This window comes from Mus caroli, chromosome 4 (assembly GCF_900094665.2).
Source record: "Mus caroli chromosome 4, CAROLI_EIJ_v1.1, whole genome shotgun sequence".
Taxonomy (NCBI): domain Eukaryota; kingdom Metazoa; phylum Chordata; class Mammalia; order Rodentia; family Muridae; genus Mus; species Mus caroli.
Window position 1 is genome coordinate 129,638,943 of NC_034573.1, and position 23,198 is coordinate 129,662,140.

A 23,198-nucleotide genomic window follows, 5' to 3' on the forward strand; every position below is an offset into this window, starting at 1 on the left:
CTCTTTAAAATTTGCCTGTGGGGAAGATATTTCCTTAAATTCTCCGAGCTCAGTCTTCACCCCTGTAAATGGGGCTGTTTGGGTAGTGAGGAGTTGCACTAGCAAGTGTGGACAACGGGGACAGGGTCCTCGCACTGACTGCTCTGTAGGAAGCGTGCCTGGTCGGCCCCTCCCACCAGTCAGCTCTGACTTTCTGGTTGAGCATCACCAAGGTCAGCTGTGTGACTGACAGTCCAAAATGGGTCAAGTTACAGTTCCTGGTAAATGTTACCGGCTATGGCTGTTTTGGCAACCACGTACCTCCAGATAGGACCTAGACCTGTCTGTCTTTTCTGGTTTTGGAGGAGGCCTCAGAGAAGAAAGAGAAACAAAGACCATTTATTTTATTTATGAGAGAAAAAGAAACCAACAGGGGTGGGGGGAATCCACGGGCCCAACAGGAGGGGAACGTGTTTAAATAAAGTGCGATCCATTCAGTGGGTGGAATATTCAGTGCCTTTTGAAAATGATGTTTACCGAGGGTTTGTAATAACACGGGAGGATGCTTATTCTGAAAAACGCTGTGTGCAGAAGGAAGCAACAGAATTGTATGTTCAGCACAAATACACCCGGGCAAAAACCAAGCCAAACAAAACCTACAAACAGAAGAAAGAGACCCCAGGGACACACACCCCTCAGGAGACATCTTTGGGTGGCAGAATTGACAGTTTTTTAAAATACATTTCTCTATCTTCCAATTGTCTATTTATTTTTCTATAAAGGGACATAGACAGGCTTAAAGTGGAAAATAACCCTCACATCATCTTTCCTCCCCTAAAGCAGTAAGAACTCTTATTAGAAAAAAAGCAAGACAGATGGTCCTCAGAGCCCCCTGATGCTTAGGCTACTCAGAGGCTGAGGCCAGGATGTCCCCAGACTGTAGGCTGTTTCCTAAAGTCAAGTGGGAATTAGACTCTGAGCCAGCAGGCTGCCCACAGCCGCAGACTTGAACAGGGTACCTGTGACTCCCTTGTAACTGTCCCCAAGTGTACCAAATCGGCTTCTCTCCCAGGGAACAAAGCCAGATCAGTGGTCTATCCCTCTACCACCCTGAGACTGTCCTCCTCAGAAGCAGCCCTGTCCCCTTGCCTTTGTGGCAAAACCCTTCCCCTTCCCTCTAGGTGAATCTCCAAACTGATCCCTCCTCCCATACATTTTGATACATTTCGATACATTTCCTCTCGGAGGCCTGATTGTCTTGCAGGGCTTGCTTTGCCCTTGCCTTAGCAGTTAAGCATGCTGAGTTCAATCGCTTTCTGTGCCTGTGATTGGTCTATGAATCAGCTTGTTCTCCTCCACTGGGACACTGCTGCTCCCCCACCGGAAGAGCAGTGCCCAGCCTGGCCCAAACAGACTGCACGTGTTCATCTCACCAGTGAACTCTGTCCACCGTGCCTCTGCTGGGTTCCCTGGGTTACTTGGCTCTGCTATAACCACTTCCACTCCCCAAACCAGCTCCTCGTCAAGCCAGTAACGACATGCCAGCTCTAACCTACGGGCCATGACTGTGGGGCTTCTGTTTTGAACAGTTCTGAGGTCATTATAAGGGCTCATCAGGGATTGATTGGTGATGTCTGCCACGTGAGCCTAAGGGATGTACAACAGCTTAGTCTCAGCGCCCCTTCTTTCAATAAAGATCACACTCACAATTCACAATTCACAAAACACAGGGTTTTGGGGTTTTTGTTTGTTTGTTTTTCTTTTTTGCAACTTCCCTGGAATCACTTGCCTGGTTCTTACTTTTGGTGTGCCACAGGCTTCTGGAAGTTTCCTTAACATGTTTCATCTTCGGGCTAGCCTGTGCCTGGAAGCTGGGTGTATCTCCCAAAAGCACCTTGCCCCACCTCCGCCTGGCAATGTCCTCTTTGAGTCATTTTACTGAAGCCATCCATTTCCCCCACCCCAATGTTTCTCAGAGGTTGATGTGTGAGTAATGTGACATGACTTTGGTAGGGGAGGCAAGGGGCAGAGGGGAGGGGACATTGGCTCAGACAGTCTTTCTTGCTCAGCTTTCAATTTCAAGTGTGTTCAGCTGGTTCTTCCTCTAGGCCTCTGGCCAGGAATAGTCACCTTGTACAGTACAACAAATGCTCTCTTCTCATCTCCATGTCAAAACTCTTCCTTGTTCTACATCCTAACCCCAAATCTTCCCCAAAGTGCCCCAGCCTCAGTTCTCACAGCTGCATGGCCACCCCTGGGATCTGGGAAGGTTTTTTTATAGGGCCAGTGTCCAGGTTTTTGTCATCCGTCCACTTGTCAGGCCCCGCCCCGATTGTGACTCGCACCCCCCTGGCTCCTGGCTCATCTCTAGAGCATCATCACTTTTCTCTCAATATCTTTGTCTCCCTCAGAATGGAGCAAGGGCTTAGTAGGCAGGGTAACAGGGTGGACCAGGCTCTCTGCCTTTCATCCTGGAAGTTGGATTCCCTTCAATATAAAAGATTGGGGGCCTGGATGCTCCACTAGAATCTTCCAACTCCATGGCTCCATCCCAGACCTGCCTTTCCTCGTTCCTTCTCATCCAACGAGGCAGATGAGATGGCCATCGGCCACCAGACACAGAGCTGGTCACATGGACGAGCTGAAGAATGGTGGCTGCCCTGCCCAGGCAGAGAGGATTCTGAACTCTGGGGAGTCTATTGAGGTCAGGTGGTTGTGGGCATGGCAGGGGCCGGAAAAGGGAGCCTGGAACCACATCTGCCTCCCAAGACCTCAATTGTGCAATGATTAATATGCAAATAGAACTCCTGTCAAGATGGATGCCTTTCTCTTTCCAGCACACAGAACTTGAGGTAACAAAAAAAAAAAAAAAAGTGGGCCTTGGCCAATATGCTCTCAAACAGCGTTACTGTGGATGCCTTCAGCTTCAGCTGTGCCTGTCCTGCTGGCCAAACCTCAGGGCTATCCTGAGCTGCTTCCTGCTCCTGCCCAAACCCTCCTTCAGTTCTTTCCACCTGTGCTCCAGGTGCTTCTAGAAGCTTCTAAAGTGGGCCTCAATGCTTAGGAATTGGTGAGACCATTGCTTAAGAAGGTGGTCTGTGGTAGCTCACAGAAAACCAACCAGCTTGAGAAATCGTCTGGAGGTACCCTGGCCCCTGGAACTGTGATTGGGAGAAGACTGTAACCCTTCATTTCTGTGGGATCCTGAAACAGCCCCCACCAGGAATCCTGACTTGAATCACAGTGCTGGGTCAGTCACTCACGAAGTTGTGGGACTCCAGCTGTCATGGAATGCTAGGCTCCGGCTTCGATGTTGTGGCAGGCCTGTAATGTGGCTTTTCAAGAATCCTCCAAGGCCCCATAGCCTGTGGTGGAGGAGAGATCACTTTCCACTCCACGGCCTGTCATGGTCCTGCTTGCTTCTTACCCAGAGTGATAGGCAGGGGGTTTCTCTGAATCCTGATGGGGCCCAGCTGAGGGACTGCTAGACAGGGGTCTGAGGCACATCAGGGACAGGCAAGGTCAAGACGGCAGGCAGAAGGGTGCCCCGTGCAGAAGGGAAACCCTTTAATTCCTTAGACACAAACCTGGGTGAGATGTGATCCGCCAGGAAGCAGAGCATGCGCCTGCGTCCCACACAATAGATATGGTCATCCACAACGGCGCACTGGAAGGCATCAGGGTAAGGTAAGCGGTACGTGGCACACTCATACCAGAGCCGGGTGCTGGCACTGCAGCGGTACACGCTGATGCCCAGGCTGCGGTTGAGGTCAAAACGGTAGAGAAAGCCATTCACAGCCACCATCTCGGCCGTGCGGTCCTTGCTGCCCCCGGTGGGGCCGGCCCACCAACGCTGTTCCTGGGTCGAGAATCGGAGCAGCAAGTAGCGCAGGCTGCCCCCGGTGACAAAGATCTCATTGGCGCACACCGTGGCTGTGTGTGCCAGGGCAAATGTATCGTTTGGGAGAGGCGGGGCAAAGGTCCAGCGGTCCAGGCGAGGGTCATAACGCTCCACTGTATTCAGACACTCACCTCCAATGGCATAGAGGTGCCCCTCCAGGGCCACCAGCCGGCAGTGAGGCCGAGCCTGGTTCAGTGGGCACACCTCACTCCAGATTGCTGTCAGGGGGTTGTAGCAGAAGACGCGGTTGGAGGGTTGGCCCCCAGGTCCCTGGCAGCCAGACACCACAAACAGATAATTGAATAGGGTACAGAGTGCACAACCCCGGGACATGGCTTCTGGGGGCAGCTGGGCCAGTGGGTGCCAAGCATCCTGCACATTGTCATAGCAACAGAGGCGGCCACTATCATCCTGGGGACACATGTCTGCCACCACCAGGCGCTTGTGGCCACGGAACCTTCGCTGGAGGATCAGCTCCCGCTCTGCTCCGCTCAGGCCCCCGTAGATGTCTGGGCTTCGGAGGACCTGAAGGTAGTTATCACTCAATACCTTGTAGGCTGCCTCCTTCAGGGCCTCTAGGCCCTGCCTCTTGGCCAAGGTCAGCATCTCGTAGCAGTTGCCCAGGTCCAGGCGGACATCCAGAGCTGAAGCCGGGGTGAGCGGGATGTGGAAGAAATTGGTCCCAGCTACAAGCTGCACGTGGGGCTCCCCGTGGCTGCAGGCTGAGCTGAGTTGGGCTCTCTGGTCCAGGTGGGCAGGAAGAGGCATCCTGAAGCCTTCAGGCTGCAGTTGGAGCTCTGGGTTCTCAGCGATCTGCAGAAGACTCACCTTTCTGCTGAAGCCTGGTGCAGACGGGGATGCCACAGGCTGCAGGGATGCTGCTTCAGATGCACCACCACCGGCTGTGTTAGCGGCTTCATCTCTGGAGGCTGCTCCGGTGACAAGGGGCTCTGGTCCAGGCCCAGGGGATGGAGCATCAGCCAGAGCTGCTGGGCAGGGAACTGGCCTGGAGACAGCCTTCGACATGGACTCCACGAAGTAGTCATATACTCTGCCCTTCAGCCCTGGTCCCTCTGCCTTTTGTATAATATTCTCCTCCATCTGGATCCGGGCCACAGATGAGAAGGTATGGGAGGTGTTGGTGGCTCCTTCCTGCTGCTGCGTGGCCAAGCCCATGTCTGCAGCAGCCTGGAGGACCCCGGCCTCTCCCCTGCTGACCCCTGTCATGTGTGTGAAGACCCAACTCTGGTTCATGTCACCATTGACCAGTGTAAGATCAGTCCAACCGTTGGGGGCTTCCGGGTCCCCAGATCCTGTTTCCTCTGGGGGTCTGCTGTCTGGCCATGGAGAGAGCTTGTCACCCACACAGCTGCCACCCACTCCTGGCACAAGTCTGCCTGAGGAGCTCCTGGGTTCACAGCCCGAATGAGGGAGGTGGGGAGGGTTGGGCTTACCTGTAACATCTGTTCCGGCTTCCTGGCCACCACAGGGAGGAGGCACCTGCTGAGAGCCTGGACACTGCCTGCCCTGACTTTCATCAGAGCCTTTTCTTGTGGCCTCTTCAGACCTGGAAATGTCCAGGATGCAGGAGTCTTCTGGATCCACCAAGCTGTAGTCCAGTGAGGTCCCAGCCCCCTTGCTGGCCTTCCTGCGTCTTCGACCCCTTGGCAGGGTCCCCGGTGGAGCCTCCTGGAAGGCAAGTTGTCCCAAGCCCTCTGTTTCATTTTCTGCTTTGTGGTCCTTGTTGTTTCTCCCTGCCTGCCCGACTGGGGCAGGCCTGGACTTGTAGAGTTTGTAAGCCGCAGTTACTAGGAGCAGCGCAGCTGCGGACAGCACCACCTTGCTGGGCAGCTGCATGTCCAAATGCCAGTCCTGGCCCTCTGCTCCTTCTCCAGTGAGGAGCATGCTGGCCAGGGACAGGGAATGCCAAGAATCCGATTAATGATTGCCCAATAGGGACCAGTTCCTGGATCCTGCTGTGGAGTGGGAGGGAGTCCCTAGCCGGATCTGGCCAGCGGTTGCTGGAGCAGAGGTGACTTTGAGTCCACTGAGGCGGCAATGGGGCAGGGGATGGCTAAGGTTGCAGCTGGCCTCTTTGGATCCTTGCCTGAAAGGAGGGAGGGTCCGGACTGGAGGGGCCCAAGCTTCAGATCAGTCACCTGCAGCCCCTGGCGGGAGGGAGTGTCCAACAGGGATTCAAAGAGGAAGGAATCTCTTAGCAGAACTGTCACCAGACGCCTAGAAGCCGGTGCAGTTGATCTGTGTGTGAGGGTGTTTATTCTCTCTTTTGCAAATCCTTAGGTTGGAAGCTTGGGGCAGCTTTTGCCTTGGTTCCCGGGGCAGGTGGAGCCACAGTTAACAGGCGTGTGGGGATGGCCTTGGCCCTAACTGAGGGGTCAGCTTTTAACCAGCCAAGCAATGAAACAGTGGGGACGCTGGGCCTGGGCTGGCGGCCAAGCCACCTGACTGGGCCCTTGGCTGCCTCTGCCCTCCTCCTCTACTCAACAAGTTGAGAGAAACCAGCTTTGCTGAAGCAGCTAGGAAATACAAGGCCTTAGCACCCAGACAAAATGAGACCTTAGAGACCCTGACTCCTCTTCATGATGAGCCAACCTCATAGGAAAAGAGGCCTGTGGAGGAGTGACTCACTCCTCACAACCCCCAACCCACATCAGCACTGTGGACCCCAAACCCAAGTCTGCCGTTCACCAGCTGTGTGACCTTGGGCAAGTAACTTTACTTCTCTGTGCCCGCCTGAAAAGTGGCGAGAGACAGAGGGTGACCGCATCATTAGCTCATCAGGTAGAGAAGTCAACGTGCATGAAGCCCCATGTCGTCGCTAAAGCTCAGCAAGGCTTGGCTGTTTTTTATCTCCCCCATGTGCAGGTCTTTTACTGGTTCTCAAGGGTGGGTGCTGAGGTCACAGTTTTAAGGGAGGTAAAGTCACTGAGCCAGAGTGGTGGCCCAGGACTGCTTTGGGTAAGCCTCCATCTGTGCCCAGGATTCAGGTCCTCAGCTGCCGAGATGCCCAACACACACGCTCCACTTTTTAAAGGTTGTCTTTGGGTTGCAAAGTGAAAGAATGATCCAATTTGAAGGCCCAGGAACTTGGTTCTGAGGGTTCTGGCCTTGGGAAAACTCAAAACTCTTTTGTTATGTTTGTGTGTGTGTGTGTGTGTGTGTGTGTGTGTGCAAGTGCATGTGTGGGTACATACACATAGGCACATGTGACATCAGAGGACAGCCCAAGGATTCTGTTCTCCTCTTCTGCTGTGTAAATCCTGAGGGTTGAACTCAGGTCGCCTTGCTTGGCTGGAGTGCCATCTTGCTGGCCTCCTGGGATCCCCTTAGGAGGTCCTTATGTGTGTGAGCCTCCACCCAACAGCCTCAGTTTACTCTTCTGCATGTGGCAGTCTAGTGTGCCCTACTTTGTTGACTCCTGCAGGCCAGGCCTCCTTATCTTTGCTGGTGGGGATCTTTCCAGCCGTCTAGGTCCAGTCAAACTCGAAGCCTCCCTGGGCCCTGTACTGGCTAGTTTTGTGTCAAGTTGACACAGCTGGAGTTATCACAGAGAAAGGAGCTTCAGTTGAGGAAATGCCTCCATGAGATCCAACTGTAAGGCATTTTCTCAATTAGTGATCAAGGGAGAAAGGCCCCTTGTGGGTGGGACCATCTCTGGGCTGGTAGTCTTAGTTCTATAAGAAAGCAGGCTGAGCAAGCCAAGGGAAGCAAACCAGTAAAGAACATCCCTCCATGACTCTGCATCAGCTCCTGCTTCCTGACCTGCTTGAGTTCCAGTCCTAACTTCCTTGGTGATGAACAGCAACTTGCTTCTTGGTCATGATGTTTATGCAGGAATAGAAACCCTGACTAAGACAGGCCCCTTCCACGGCCGCCTTCCTGAGCTCCTCGTCCTTTCAAACCAGCTTCCCCTTCCCCAGTCTCTTCTTTCCGCCCTTCTCCCAATCCTTACTACTTGCTTATAACCAAAGGCCCTGAACAAGAACTGCAGGACTGATTCCTAGTCGACCTGGATAATATGGGCTGGAGCCAGTAAGGGAGAGGATGTCAGCTGAGTCAGGTGGGCTGCTGGGCACAGCTGATGCTCACAGACCCTTCTGGGAACCCTAAAACGGAGGTCTCCACCTCTCAAGAGTCTGCATGTTAATGTTTGAAATGTGGCTTTATCCTTCCTCTGTTACAGGGAGGCCACCAGAGCAGAGAATGCAGCCAAGGGAAGGGAGTTTGTGGTCCTCAAGTGGAGAGGGAGTGTCTACTCTGGGGGGGTTTCCAGGAAGGTCAGAGCATGGAGGGGGAAGCTTACTGTTGCAAAGCTGAAAGATCAGAAGTCAGGATTCATCCAGAGAAGTGAAGAAGACAGACTGCGGTCCCTGGGGGCAGGCAGTGTCTCCATGGCAGAGTATTAGGATTCTAGCTTAGGCTCCAGCCCAGGTCTCATTACATCTGCAGGTGAACAAATGCTACCTACATGCCATAAATTACAGGTTCTTTTGAAAAGTCTCTGTTTAAATGAAACTGAAATAAACAAATGAAGATAGAAACGAAATTAAAAGATAATTGAAAGCCTATATTGGGCGTCTGTTGAATGTGCCTGCCCAACACCAATCTGGTCTCCTGCGTGCTCAGGCAGGATAATCGGAGAATTCTCGTGGTGGTCCCAGAGGAAGGCAGAGCCCTAGATGGATGCCATGCTGGGTGGTCAGATTTGCATTTGGAGGGACCCTCGCTGGACCCTCAGCATCCCAAAGTAGGGTTTCTTCTACCCATGGTGACAACCACAAGAGACCGAGATGCTGAATAGAGAGGCCAAGGCTGAGGAGGGTGGGTGTAGAGAGCAAGGAGGGGGAACACTGGAGAGACAAGGAAGACTTGTGCCCCTTTAATGCACAAATGCTTCCATGGGGCAGACTGTGCCTTCTTACTGCTCAAAAGTGTGCCTTGGTGTACCAGTATCCATGAGGGAAGGTACGCAAAGATCAGAAATGAGTTTCTCCTGGTTTGACTGTTGGGGAGACTGAAGCCTAGAGAGTGTAGTCTGCTCTGTCAGCAGGCACTGAAATTCAGGCTGGGCAGGCTGGGCTGGAGCCTCCGACTCACTAGGAAGATGCCCAGCCACTTCTGTGGTGGTTTTGGTTTCCACACGCACACGGGGTGTATCTTGGGGACAAGCTCATCTGGCCATGAGCTGGGCCGTGGGTACTCTGTGTTCCAGAATGGCTCCCCAACTGCAGGATACAGCCTGGCCTGCCCACCATGTTTCCTCATTGGTCAGTTTTGAGGACTGGGAACTGAACCCAGGGCCTTGCACCCAGTGCCCTGCCTGGGTCTTGAGATGCTGAAATGGACCAGGTTTAGGGATTCACTCTAGGAATCCCAGCACTACGGAGGCAGAATCAGGTGCTTTCAAAGCCAGCCTAGATTACATGGTGAGGCTGTCTCAGAACACAGGCACGCAACCATACTCTCACACCCTCATACAGTCAAACATTTGCACACACACAAACTCACACTCAGCCACACACCATTCACACATGTTAAGGCTTAAACTCACATGCTTACAGACTTATACACTCATACATTCAAACATCTCTCACACAAACATTCAACATTCACACTAGCACATGTGCGAGAGTGTACGTGCACACACACACATACTCACCTTCATACATACTCACAAATTCATATCCATATTCAGGCAAATACCCTCAAATACATGAATATTCATATACACATACTCACACATGCACACACATCACCAAACACAATCACACACTTATAATTGCACTCATACAGACTCACACATTCTACTCTCAGACTCTCTCACACAGGGGCTCACACGTGATTATAGTCACACTAACACACAAAATTCTCACAGGTGCATAAGATCACACACACATACACACACACACACACACACACACAGAGTCAAAAGCCAACACACGACCACAGTGACACACAGTATGCCCAAATTCACACACCAACTCACCTCTACACACATTCATACACACTGTCTTCAATGTATTCACACATAGTCTCATACACTTACACACACAGTGACATGAATTTACACATACACAGTGACACACATGTTCTCACACTCAAACATATGCATAGTCTCTCCAACAAGCACACTCAACAGAACTACATAAAATTACAGTCATTCACACTTACACAATCGTACACACTCACATCACGCTTACTACTGATGTACTCTGACACACTCATGCACTCCCACACAACCACACTCTCACACTTATGTACATGTGAATTCACACAATACTCTCTCACACCTTTTTCTCATATACCGACACCCCCACATGGAAAATCATGCACACAATCACACACAACTGGTCTCACACACACTCGTACACTATGACCCATTATATCTCACATTGCCACACACCATCCCACACTTACTCACCCACATTCACTTGCATACATTCAGTGGCTCCTGAGCTAGACATACCCTAGGTAGGACAGGAGGAGGCAGTGCTGGGGAGATGGTTCATAACCGTTGGGGGCTGTGTAGGGTCAGGGGACATAAGTCAGATGACATGGGGGTCAGAGTAGTGGCTGTTCACCGTCTGATCACAGTGGAAAACTTACAGTGCTGTCTGTCTGTCTGTCTGTCTGTCTGTCTCTGTCTCTGTCTCTGTCTCTGTGTGTGTGTCTGTGTGTGTGTGTGTCTGTGTGTCTGTGCGTGCATAAACATTCAGAGCCCCCAGGAATCAAAGTCTGTTTTCTTCCTCAGTCTCCACATTATTTATTTATTTATTTATTTATTTATTTATTTATTTTTGAGGCAGGGTTTCTCACTGGACCTGGAGCTTGCTGATTCAACTAGGCTGGCTGGCCAGTGAGACCCTGGGGACCTCCTGTCTCTGCTTCCCCAGAGATTACAAAGCCCTGGGATTACAGGACCAGGCCACCACGCGGGGATTTTTACATGGGCGGTGAGGATCTGAATTCAGGTCCACGTGCTTGCTCAATAAGCCCTGTGCCAACTGAGCCATCAACCCAGGACCTATCAACCCATTTTCATGATGAAGATGTTGAGGCTCCTAGGAGGCAAGGATGGTTCCTCATTCACGGTGTCATGTGGAGGTTAGTCTTCTCTTTGATCTCCGACCCTTCATCTATACAGACCATGGACCATGGGCTGCTTATGTCCCAGGTGAGCACAGGTCAGAGACAGGACTCTGGAGAAGGCAAAGGACACTGCAGCTGGCAAAAGGATGCCCGGGAAGTGTTTCAAAAGCTTGGCATGAAGGGCTGTGCTGTTTAGAAAATGAAATAAGGGCAGGTTGAGGTGTGCCTATGAATTTGACTTGGAAATTGTACGTGACGTGATTTGTGCTTGCCGTAGGAGATGGCAGCCCGTCTCCTGGTGTTTTCTTCCTGGGGTGGGAAAAGGTGAAGGCAGGACAAACCCTGAGGTGGGAGTATGAGCCAGTGATGCCTTCCTACCTGGCCAGGATCCCCCTTTACTGTGGGCCCCAAGCCCACAGTCGCACTAACACAGTAGCCTGAGCACCGTTCATTGGGCTCCTTAAGCCATCCTAGCTCTGGGCTTGGAAAAGCTGCAGGCATCACTCCTCCAGCCCCCAACAGCTTTACCAGGCTGCTGATGTACCTAGACTGCCACTAAGTAAGCCATCCCTTAGGCCATTCTTGAGAAATTCTCCACATTTGCCCCAAACAGTGTGGCCTAAGAGCTGATTAGCTTGCTGGGACTTGGGCCCCACCGTAGTCCCACAAAGCCAAAATCTTCATATTAGACCCTGCAGGATTCCGTGGAGGACCCAGAAGCACCTAGATAGATGCCTGAGCCACCATGACCTTGAAAAATCAGCTGTACAAACTGGAGACTGTACATCCTGAGACAGTGGCTCCTTGATATTTGAGTTCTTGTACCTGTTTATGTGCTTTTAGATTTACTTATTCTTACTTTTTAGTCATTTATTTTCAGTTCATAGGTGTTTCCCCTATGTGTATGTGTGTGTGTGTGCCATGTCACGTGCAAATGCTTGCCTGGTGACTGTGGAACCCAGAAGAGAGCGTCGGACTGCCTGGAACTGGAGTTCCAGGTGGTTGTGAGCTGGGAACCGAACATTTGTCTTCTGGAAGAGTAGCTGTTACTCTTAGCCATCGAGCAATCACTCCAGCCCCTATTTTTCTTATTTTTAATTACGTGTCAACACATGTGTTTTTATGTGCATGAGAGTGCAGTGGCCTTCAGAGGCCAGGAAGGTTGGGTCCCCTGAAGCTGGAGTTACATTACATATGGCTGAGAGCTGCCTGATGTGGACACTGGGAACTGATTGAGGTCCCTCTAGAAAGCAACCAGGCTTTTAAACATTGGCCTCACACCTAGACCCCAGAGATGGATGCAGGGATGTTACCGAATGTCTGTCCTTCTTCCCGACATGGCCACATTGAATAATCTCTGTTTTCTGTTTCTAATATTAATTTGGTTGCTTCACTTGGCTTGTCACGGGCAGGTGGCTGAACCTGGGTTGAAGGCACAGGCTGCTGTCACACCCAATCCAGTGACTGTCCCTCCTCTACAATGTCCCTACTGCCTCCAACCCTGCCATGATGGTCGGCTGTAGAGAGCTCCCTGTGCCTGGCTCTCCTCCCAGACCTTCCAGAACATCTCTCTTCGGCTCTAACATAGCTTTTCTGCCACAGGCTGGCTGCAGACCATCCTGGGGCTCCCCAAAGCCTCTCCACTCAAATCTAAATGGCTGGCCCGTTCTGCCCAGTCCCTGTGATGTCCTGGCCTCATTTGTCACTGTCTCCAAACACCCGTTCTGCTTCAGCCAAGCTCATCTGTTTACCGTCCCTTTGTCCCCGCCACCACACGGGCCAGCTCTCTCTGCTCAAGAGCTCCTCCCCAGATCTCTGCTGTTCAGCTCATATTTGCAAAACCCAAGTTTGAAACTGGGTTTTGTCCTTAGGTTTTGCCTCGCACCAGGGCAAGAGTTCTCTACCCAGACCCAGCCACCAGCCACCAGCCACTCTGAGTGTCCTGGGGGGTTGGGACATGGCCAGAAAGATGCTGGCTCGTGGAAGTTTCTGGAGCAATTAGGGAAGGCTCTTGCCCTGTGCTAAAGGCAGGCACACACTGGACTCTTAAGAAACCCATATCAGACGGGCACCTAAGGAGGGTGAAGTATGAATTTTGGAATTTCTTTCTGCAAGAAAAGGCCAAATAAGTTTGGAAGCACTACATTAATGACCTCTGGGCCTTGCTTTCTCTAAAATGGGGTCAGAGAGACTTGCCTCTAACTGTTACTGCTGCAAAGAGTTAAGGATAAGGTGACTTTGAGGCTCCTGCATCCTGTGGAGGGCCTGGGGAGGCATCAACAGAACAGTCTAGAAGCTGGGCCTGTGCGAGACAGCAGAGCCCTGAACTCAGTCAGGAGGCAGCCAGCTGCAGGTGGACCTGGTCCCCTGGGGGTCAGGTACTGGTGAAGAGGTTAAAGTGAGCTTTGTTGAACACCTACTATGTGTCAGGCCCTGAGCTCAGGACTTCACAGCCTTTGTTGGTCAATCCTTGTACCAGCCCTGGCGCAGACATAGGACAACTGTCCATTCTGTTATGGCTCTGTTGGATTTTCCTGGACAACCAGAAAAAAATAGTATATTTCCCAGGCTTCTTTGCAGCTGGAAACGAGGTGTTTGGTTGAGTCACAGCCTGAGAGCAGAAATAACCAGATGCTTGAGTCCAGGAAGGGAGCAACCCTTGCGTTCTCTCCTTTCCTCTCTGTCTCTCTGTCAATCAATCTGTCTGTCTGTCTGTCTTTCTCCTGCCCTGGTAATAGGTTAGTCTCCCCTGGACTCCCAGTCCAGAGACTGCCTTGAAAATAGTCTACTATTGACTTAGGCAGTGAAGCCTTGACCTTGGTGGCAGCAGAAGTGTCTGGATTGGTGTGAAATTCTTTTTTTTTGGTGGGGGGGTGAGGGTGAGGTGTTCTGGGAACTGGGTTTTAAGGGATGCATGAGGCCCCTTCCAAACCAAAGTCTGTTTACACAAAGGCTCTGAGGCAGGAGACTCAGGTTAATGGGCCCATGTAGCAGCGATTAGAATTCATTTCTAACTGTGTGGAACGACATGGAACCAAGCAAACAGTGGCACCTGAAGCAAGAAAGGTGAAGATGAGGACCAAGGGAGGAGACCGAGGAGATGGCTCAGTCTGTGAGATGCTTGCCCTGTGAGCCTGGGGATCGGAGTTTGATCACCAGAACCCACGTGAAAAGCAAAGCCCAGGGGTGAAACCCCAAAATCTCAGTGCTGGAGAGGCCAAGAGGATCTCAGCCAGCCATCATAGCTAATCAAGGGGACTTCAGGTTCAGTAAGAAGTCATGTCACAAAAGCTATGACGGAGAGCAACTAGCAACCGAGAAGACACCTGAAGCCAACATTGGCCTCCACACACATGCGCATACATATCAGAATGCATACATGAACACAGACATACACGAGAGAGAGAGAGAGAGAGAGAGAGAGAGAGAGAGAGAGAGAGAGAGAGAGAGAGCGCCAGGGAAGTAATTCTTTTGCTTGGAACATTCCAGAAAGTACAAGGTCTGGTGGTCCCCTCAGCGAGTTATCAAGAGTTGGAGGGAAACCAGAGAAATAACAGCTCCACAGGGAGAGAAGAGAGTCTAAACTGCTATCCCTCCTTCAAGGCCCCCCGACACTGCCTGGGGTGGAGACTACTTATGATGAGTTTGTCTGGGTCCCAAGTTTTAATCGCTTCACATTTTGTAGTGTAAAGATGGCACCTCAGCTTACGCTCGCGGCTGTCTGCTGGGCGTTCTCCTTTCGTGGACATCTGGGTGGTGGGAGACACACTGCCTGTCTGACAGTGTCTTCTAAGGTCATGCTTTTTATCTGTGGCATCGTAGAAGAGCTCAGGGAAAGTCCATCCCTGGTGCCTGTGTGCCTGCCTGTCACTGTACCAAGGCAGCTGGCTATCCTCAGAGTCAGAGCTTCTCCAAGCTGGAGAGACTTCAGATAGCCCAACCCTGGTACTGTTGGTGAGAGAGGAGCCCACACAAAGAGGTGGCTTGCCCCAAGCCAGTGCGACTGCCAGGACCATTGCTCCAGGACCCTGAAGGCCTCACTTGCAGGAAGTCCCCATGTCCCCACGTGCTCTAGGATAGATCTGCCCCATCCACTAGATAGGCACTTCCTAGCTTCACAAAGGGAAAAACCTAAGAGCAAAGAGATACAGCCTGATTCTCCCTAGGAGGTGGAGGAGTTGGGGGCTCATGCAAACTCCTGTCCTCCCGAGGGCTCCTTCTCTCAGGTGCCTTCTCCAGGAAGAGCAGAGACAAAGCCAGGCAGAGGAAGTGACACAAAGCCAGGCAGGCTGTGCCCGCAGGCAGGGCCTGACTCCTAGCTGGTATTTGATAAATGTTTGCCGAATAAACAAACGAGGGACTGAGGCCAGACCAAGAAACCCTTTAACAATCACGCTGGCCATCGGGGCGTGAAGAGCCCAGTACAGAGTTTCTAGGATCCTTTTTGTTCTTGAAAGGATGTGCGCCTGTGTCCCCAGAACCGGGACCCAGAGGGAGGATGGGAAGGCCACAGACAATGGGAACACCTGGCCCTGACTCTGGGAAAAGGGTCATTGCTCTGCCCAGACATCGTGGGGGAAGTAGCAGGGAGGGGAGGGGAGGGGAGGATCCTGAAAGGGGCCCAGCTTGCACAAAGGCTCCAAGGTAGGAGCCAGAGTAGCAGCGGCAGGCACACCAGGGTGAGCATGAGTGTCTGTGCCAAGGACCAATGACATGAAAGGGTAAAGCCTTCTGGGATCTCTGAGTTCAGCTACTTGTTCTTTCTAAAAGCCATACAGAACGTGAGAGGGGCAAAGCAGATGTGCAGAGTTGGGTGTCAGAGAAGGCCAAGAACCAAAGAGAAGAGGCAGGGGAGGTGGCTCAGCTGGTGATGTGCTTGCCACGTGAGTGTGAAGAACTGGCTTTGATCCCCAGCACCCATGGAAGAGCTGGGCGTGGAACTGTACACCAGCATTCCCTGCAGTGGGAAAGCAGAGACAGGGCTGGCTTGCTAGTCTAGGCTGGTCGGCAATTCCCAGGTCCCAGTGAGACTCTGACACAAATACGCAAGGGGGACAGCTCCCCAAGACCTATACTTGGACTGATGGCTACACACACACACACACACACACACACACACACACACACACTCTCACACGCACACAAGCACACAAGCACGCATACAAATAGCAAAGCCAAGTGCTCCTACCAGGGCTGAGGAGATCTGAAGATTGGAAATCCCCAAATTCAAGATCACCCTCAAAAGTAAAAGGTGGGATTCTGTCTCAGTAAAGCCGTGCATGTTGGACATCAGTTGACTTCTGTTCCATATGTCTTCACCTCCCAACCTGTGAGGTGAGCAGGGAATTAGGTGTTCCCCCCTTGCCTACATGCTTAAAGCAGAACCCTGCCAGGATTAGTGGTGGGCAATCCCACATGCCCAGGCTCTTGGCTGTTGGGGTCCCCGGTTATGCCCCCCCCCATCCCATGACTCCGGAAGTTGCTCCTTTTGAGTAATGAAAAACATCATCAAATACAAGCAAGGAAATCATAGCTGGTCTTTATGCTTCCTGCCTCTCTCAATCCTGAAAAGCAACTCGGAGGGCCATACGCTACTATCACTCTTTTATATATATATATTTTTTTATTACATATTTTCCTCAATTACATTTCCAATGCTATCCCAAAAGTCCCCCATACCCTCCCCACCACTTCCCTACCCACCCATTCCCATTTTTTTGGCCCTGGCGTTCCCCTGTACTGGGGTATATAAAGTTTGCAAGTCCAATGGGCCTCTCTTTGCAGTGATGGCCGACTAGGCCATCTTTCGATACATATGCAGCTAGAGACAAGAGCTCCGGGGTACTGGTTAGTTGCTACTATCACTCTTAGCTAGGGGAACTGAGTCTCCAAGGAGCTAAGTGATACATAGTAAAAAGGAATAGAAAATCCAAAAGTGTCTGAAGTCTGCAGCCACTCTGCAACACATGGAGTGAACTCTACCTGACCTGTTCCCCCAGACTGGGCATTGAGCCATTATCTTTCTGTGGCTGAGCTAAGGTTGGGCAGGAGGATGACCAGCCACGGGGCAGCCTGTAGAACTAGTTTTTCTTGCTGTGTCTTAACTGTGTCTTGCTGTCACTAGGCCAGACTAGTTTTCCAGAACCTTCTAGTCACATAGTCTCCTTTTGTCCCCTGGGGTGGGGGAGGGCAGAGGGAGGCTGGGTGTGAATGCTTCTGTGTCTGTACAGAGAGCAGCTACGTTGGCGGCTGGGGGGAGGGGAGTTCTCCAAACTGGAATGGACATTGATCCTCTTGCTACTCCTCGGAGGTCTCAGGGTCCAACTCCTTCCATGCTGGCTGCCTTTTTATGAAAGGCCGATGTATCAATGATGGACTCCTACGGGTTCTGCCATGAACATGGTTCAGTGGTCAATACCATGGCATGTGAGGTGTGTATGGGCATTGCCCATAGAAGAAACGAGGGGGACTGACTCTGTGTGTGCACACTGCTGGGAGAGCTGGGTGTTCAATGGTCTGATGGACTGTCTCCTAAAATAAAGGTGGGGCTTGACTGTAACTGGGTGGTTAGAGCACTTGTCTAACACTCCTAAGGTACTGAGTTCGAAGTCAAGTCATGTCAGAAGAAAGTAAAGAAAAAAAAAGTTTGAGGGCGGGGACAGAAAGATTTCCAGATAGACATTGAAGAAGCCAGGACCTCGTCACGATTGCAGTAGACTTGCTGTGTGTCCCTGAGGACTCTGCAGGTGTGCGCTGCTTTAGTGGATCAGGGATACCCCTTAGGGCTAGCAAGATAACTCAGTGGGTAAAGTGCTTGTCACTCAAGCATGGGGGCCTGAGTTTGAATCCTTGCACCCTCATAAGTAACACAGTACATTGGCATATATCTGTAGCCCCAGCGCAGAGCGGGAAGAACAGACAGGTGGCAGCTGGCAGCCACTGGCCAGTCGGTCAGCCTTGCCGATCAGAGAGCATCAGGTTCATTCTGAGACTTCTGAACAATGGACGGGGGCCTCTGGCCTCCACCTGTGCACATACAAGCAAGCATGCACACCTGTGCACATACAAGCATGCACACCTATGCACATACAAGCATGCACACCTATGCACATACAAGCATGCACACCTATGAACATACAAGCATGCATACCTGTGCACATACAAGCATGCACACCTATGTACTAATCTAAACACATATTACACACATGTACACATAGTGCCTCTATCCAGCTCCTGTTATTATTTTCCACCAGTGAAGAAAGGACATCTTTCGGACTCCTACTCCTGAGCCCTGTTTCCATCTTGGTCTCCCACACACTTGGGTTAAACACCTCAGTTAGGCTGAACTCTGAAGTTCCCCAGATCCTGAACCTGTGGCCTGCAGGGCTGGACCTCTTCTGGGTCTACAGATGAGAACCTGTACTTGTGTGTCATTGTGTGACTGTAGTGATGACTATGACAGGATTTCTACCCTTACAAGGTCAGTGGCTTCATGGGTTGGGCCCCAGGAAGGGAAAGAGGAAGATGTTGGATCCTTCTATAGGTACAGTGAAATGAACACATAGTGGAGTGCAAAGGGTTCCCATCCATCCATGTACCCATCTATCCACTTATCCACCCACCCATCCATCCATCCACCACCCATCCACCCATCCATCCATCTACCCACTCACCCATCCATCCACCTATTCATCTATCCATCCACACATCCATCTATCCATCCACCCATCCATCCATCATCCATCCATCATCCATCCATTCATCCACACATCCATCCATCCACTCATCCATCCAAAAAACCACTCATGGTCCCATTCACCAAATGTACTGACTGAGTGCATTCCTTTGGCCCCCAAGACCTAGGCAGAGCTTTGCAGCCCAAGGGCAATAAGCCCTTCATCAGAGGCTTAGTCCTCTTAGGGAAGTAACCCAGGTAGCTTCACAAAGATGCTCCAGAGAGGGAGACAGGATGAGGGCTTCCATTGAAATGTTACATTGTTCAGCCTCAGGGCCTGAACTCTGGATTTGGCCCTGACTCTGTCTCCTTGCCAGTGTGATCTATTGGACACAATGCCTTCATAATTTAATTCCCATGTTTACCATCCTCTCTGGCGTCCTTTGGGGTTATGGAAAAATTTACTGGAAAATGCCTTTTGGTTCAAGCCAAGGGAAGAGGAAGAGAGAGGCAGGTCTGGGCAGCAAGATGAGCTGAGTTATACCTCTGACTGTAGAGATCCCAGCCCAGTCCCTGGGGGTTGTGGTTCTGGGATGGCTCGGCAGCATGGTCCCCAGCTACAGCAAGAGAAAGCTGTTCCAAACCAAGCAGGAGCCCGAGGATTGGCTCAGTTGTGATCTGGCAGCTACAAACCCCCCACAGCTGGAGGGGACCTAGCCTCCCTCCACCTTGCAGGGGGGTGTCCCAGCACTCAGGACTCTGGAAGAGATTGACAGGCATCTCCATTTTGAAGTGACAGTGCTGTTTTGTTTTGCCAGGTTCGAACCTCATGGGTGCTCGGAAAGTACTCTACCCCTGGATGGCTCCCTCTTAGATGGACGTGCAAAGGCCCTGTGGTAGGAGTGCATTAAGCAAGGTCTAACTGTGTGAGTAAGGTCAGCAAAGAAGTCTTCCTTCTACTGTCACCCCTCCAGAGTTGGGGTGACCCACCTGTACCACCACACCTGGCCAGGAGTGTGAGACATACAGGGAGGAAAGATGAATGGCCGGAAACAGACCAAGAGATCAGATGCAATGAACAAAGAAGGAAGGTGGTCATGTCACAGGTCACGGGCAGGCTTGTAATGGAATGACGACTGAGGGAAACCTTGCCCAGACTTCGTGGGCTTGCAGAAGGCCGTGGGAGAGGCTGTAGCAGAACTGACTGTAGAAAAGAAGTGGTTGGTAGAATAACATGATTCTCTAAGGCTGAACATCTGTGCCAGGTACCCCAAGCCCCTAATCTCCCAGAATCCTTTGTGCTGGGAATTCTTGTTAGAGCAAATGAAGACATACAAACGGGAGGAGCCAAGAGCCTGGCCCAAGAGGACAAAGCATTGCATGACCAGCCAGGCTGGGATCTGCATGCATTGCTCTTGTTCTTGACCTGTGCAGCTGAGCAGTTCCCCCAGCAGGCACCTGTAACCTTCTGACATGACACCAGGAGGTTGTCATTAACAGAGCTCAGGCGTGATCACATTAGAAAGCAAGACTGCAGAAAGAATCCTTACAATGGCGTTAAGTAAGCTTATGATTTTGTGTTGAGCTGTGTTCACAGCTGTCCTTGGCAGCATGGGACCTGTAGGTGGAGGGTCAGGGACACCTTCAGGGAAGCAAGACTTGCAGGCGAAGCTGGGCTGCAGCTGGGTTTGCAGAGTGCCTCCCAGGGCGAGACTCCCTGAGGAGATATGAGCCTCAGGAATAGACCTCAGAGATCCCGAGGTGGCTCTGAAGGATTTCAGATCAGTTCAGCCTCCCTGGTGGGAGCAATGGCAGGCTGAGAAGCAGAAGCCCCCACCCCCACCCCCACCCTGGGGGGCTGGAAGAAAAGCTCTCTCTACACACAGCGGGGGCCCTGGGAGCCTCCAGGCTACTAATGGAAAAGTGTGTGGCTCTCTGAAGATGACAGGGTTGTGGCAATTTGGACTTGACATGCAGAACCCTCTGCTGGGTATCTTGTGTAGAGAGGAAACATTTGCAAGAGCAAATGTAGGTCAGTAGGCCAGGGGGTGTCTGTGTGAGTCGGCTTAGGCAAAGCCAGTGGAGAAGGTGTGACTGGCGCCTTAGTGCCCTGCGCATGAGTCAGGTAACCCATCACGTCATGGAGACCCAGGCATTACTGGAGCCGGCTTTCCTTCCAAGGCTCCAAACTTCCTTCCTCTTCACAGACATTGAGCCCTGGCTGATTTCTGTTGGGAATGCTCTCCTCCCAGAACCTTGCATGGCTCCCTCCTTTGGGTCAGTTGGACAATCATTCAACAATTCTTTTCAAAGAAGCCTTCATTGACCAGCCATGGCAGAGACAAGATAGACAAGATACTCTCTCTCTCTCTCTCTCTCTCTCTCTCTCTCTCTATATATATATATATATATATATATATATATATATATATATATATATATATATATATATATATATATATATATATAATGTTCTCTGCAAGAGCAGTAAGTGCTCCTTCCACCACCACCACCCCCACACCAAGCCACTTCCCCAGCTCCTGTCCTTTTATTTTTATTTTTATTTTTTTGGTTTTTCGAGACAGGATTTCTCTGTGTAGCCTTGGCTGTCCTGGAACTCACTCTGTAGACCAGGCTGGCCTTGAACTCAGAAATCTACCTGCCTCTGCCTCCCAAATGCTGGGATTATAAAGGCGTGTGCCACCACCGCTGTCCCTGTCCTTCTTAAGGGAAGCAACAGAACCCTGGAACTTTAGCTGAACAGCTAAGACGTCTGTTTGCACTGACGAATCGAGGACTAGCTACTCCTGTCATCGCTGGCCAGAGATGTGTGAAGGAGTGGGTGAGTGGCTTCAAGGCTTCCCCGAAGGGAAGACCTGTGACCTCTTCTTCCAAGTGACCCTTCAGGCAACCTGCTCCGAGGGGCTGGTGGTGAGACAGAGTGAGTGCCCATGGGAGGTGCAGCCATATGGACCTGGAGGAGCAGAGCCCTGGTGATGGGCAAGACAGAAAGAACTGGAGAGGGATGGAGGGATGGCTCAGTGGTTAGATGGCATGGACTGTTTTTCCAGAGGACCTGGGCTGGGCTCCCAGCACCCACTTTGGGCAGCTCACTACCTCTTATAACTCCAGTTCTAGGGGATTGGATGCCTTCTTCTGGCCTCTAGAGTCACTGCAAACACATAGCAGACAGACATACAGACACACACAGACAGACACAGACAGACAGACAGACAGACAGACAGACACACACACACACACACACACACACACACACACACGAGGGTGAGCTCAAGAGAGTAAAAGAGAGGCGGTGTGGTTTAAGCCCCTGCCAGTTTGAACTGCGGTTATACTCAGATGGGCTCCTACATTCTAGAACCTTCTAACCACCTGATCCAGAGGCCCCATACCTCTTCCCTTGCACCTTGTTATATTTCCCCATGGCGTGACATGATGTGTTTATCCTGGTGATTTGTGTCACTTGTTTTACTGTGATGCTGCGAGCATCCCATGTTGTTTTACTGTGATGCATGAGGCCTGCCTCAGTCTCACGGGCTCGCCAGGTGAGCACAGGGTCTGCTCTTTCCCTGCTCTCTGTCCCCAGCTCAGTACCGTTCCCCAAACACTCTTGGGAACAGAAGCTGTGTACGCATGCTCCCGACTCTTTACGTAGGCCATCGAAACTGCAAGGTACCATGCTCTTCCCAGGACATTCTTACCTTCCTCTGCAGAAGGGGAGACAAGAGCTAGGACCTCAGGGGACTCTCTGGGAACCTCAGGACCTCAAAGTGGCCAAGCCAAGACTTAAACACAAATCTGTTTTTTCAACAGATACGCTTCTCTCTGTTCCCCAAAGCAAGTACGAAATTGTAGCTTTGGTAGAGAAAAAAAAATCCAGGCTCCCATGACTCAACAGCAAGACAAATAAGCCAATTAAAAATGGGCAAAGGGCTTTAATAAACACTTCACCAAAGAAGATAAACAAATGCCTTGTGAGTGAAGCAAGAGATGCTGGGCTCCATTTGTCATCAGAGAAAGTAAATAAATAAATAAATAAATAAATAAATAAATAAATAAATAAATAAATAAATAAAATCATAATGAGAGTGAGACTCTTCCCATGGGTTAGGCTGACTATTGAGAAAACAGAACAGCAGTGGGACAAGATGGTTCAGCTGATAAAGGTGCTTGCTGCCAAGCTTGAAGATCTGAGTTCGATCCCCGGGACCCACATGGTGGAAGGGGAGAGCTGACTCCTGAATGCCGCTCTGTCTTTCATGCACATGAGGTGGCACTTGGCACCCTCATGCTCCACCCCCAATTTTTAAATGTAATTTAATTTTTTTTTTAGATAACAAAGACAACATTGGCTACAGTGCCTGGTGGTGCATGCTTGTGCTCCTGGCCCTGTGGAGGTGGAGATAGGACGATGAGGAGTCCACGGTCATCCTCTGCTACATAGCAAGTCCGAGGCTTTTCTGAGCTACACACAACTCTTGTCTCACAAAACCAAACCAAACCAAACCATTACCA

The 23,198-nt window shown here is 51.2% G+C and overlaps 1 protein-coding gene across 1 annotated transcript; it reads right to left on the reverse strand.

Annotated features, from left to right (window-relative positions):
* Positions 1-362: 362 nt before the first annotated feature.
* Positions 363-6,171, reverse strand: Klhdc7a (kelch domain containing 7A). The gene has a single exon (XM_021161388.1). It carries the CDS (start codon positions 5,783-5,785, stop codon positions 3,464-3,466), a length of 2,322 nt encoding a protein of 773 aa, XP_021017047.1. The 5' UTR covers positions 5,786-6,171; the 3' UTR covers positions 363-3,463.
* Between the last annotated feature and the right edge of the window lie 17,027 nt (positions 6,172-23,198).

Excerpts from the sequence above, each read along its gene's own strand:
- Klhdc7a (XM_021161388.1), bottom strand. The coding sequence starts at position 5,785 with ATGCTCCTCACTGGAGAAGGAGCAGAGGGCCAGGACTGGCATTTGGAC.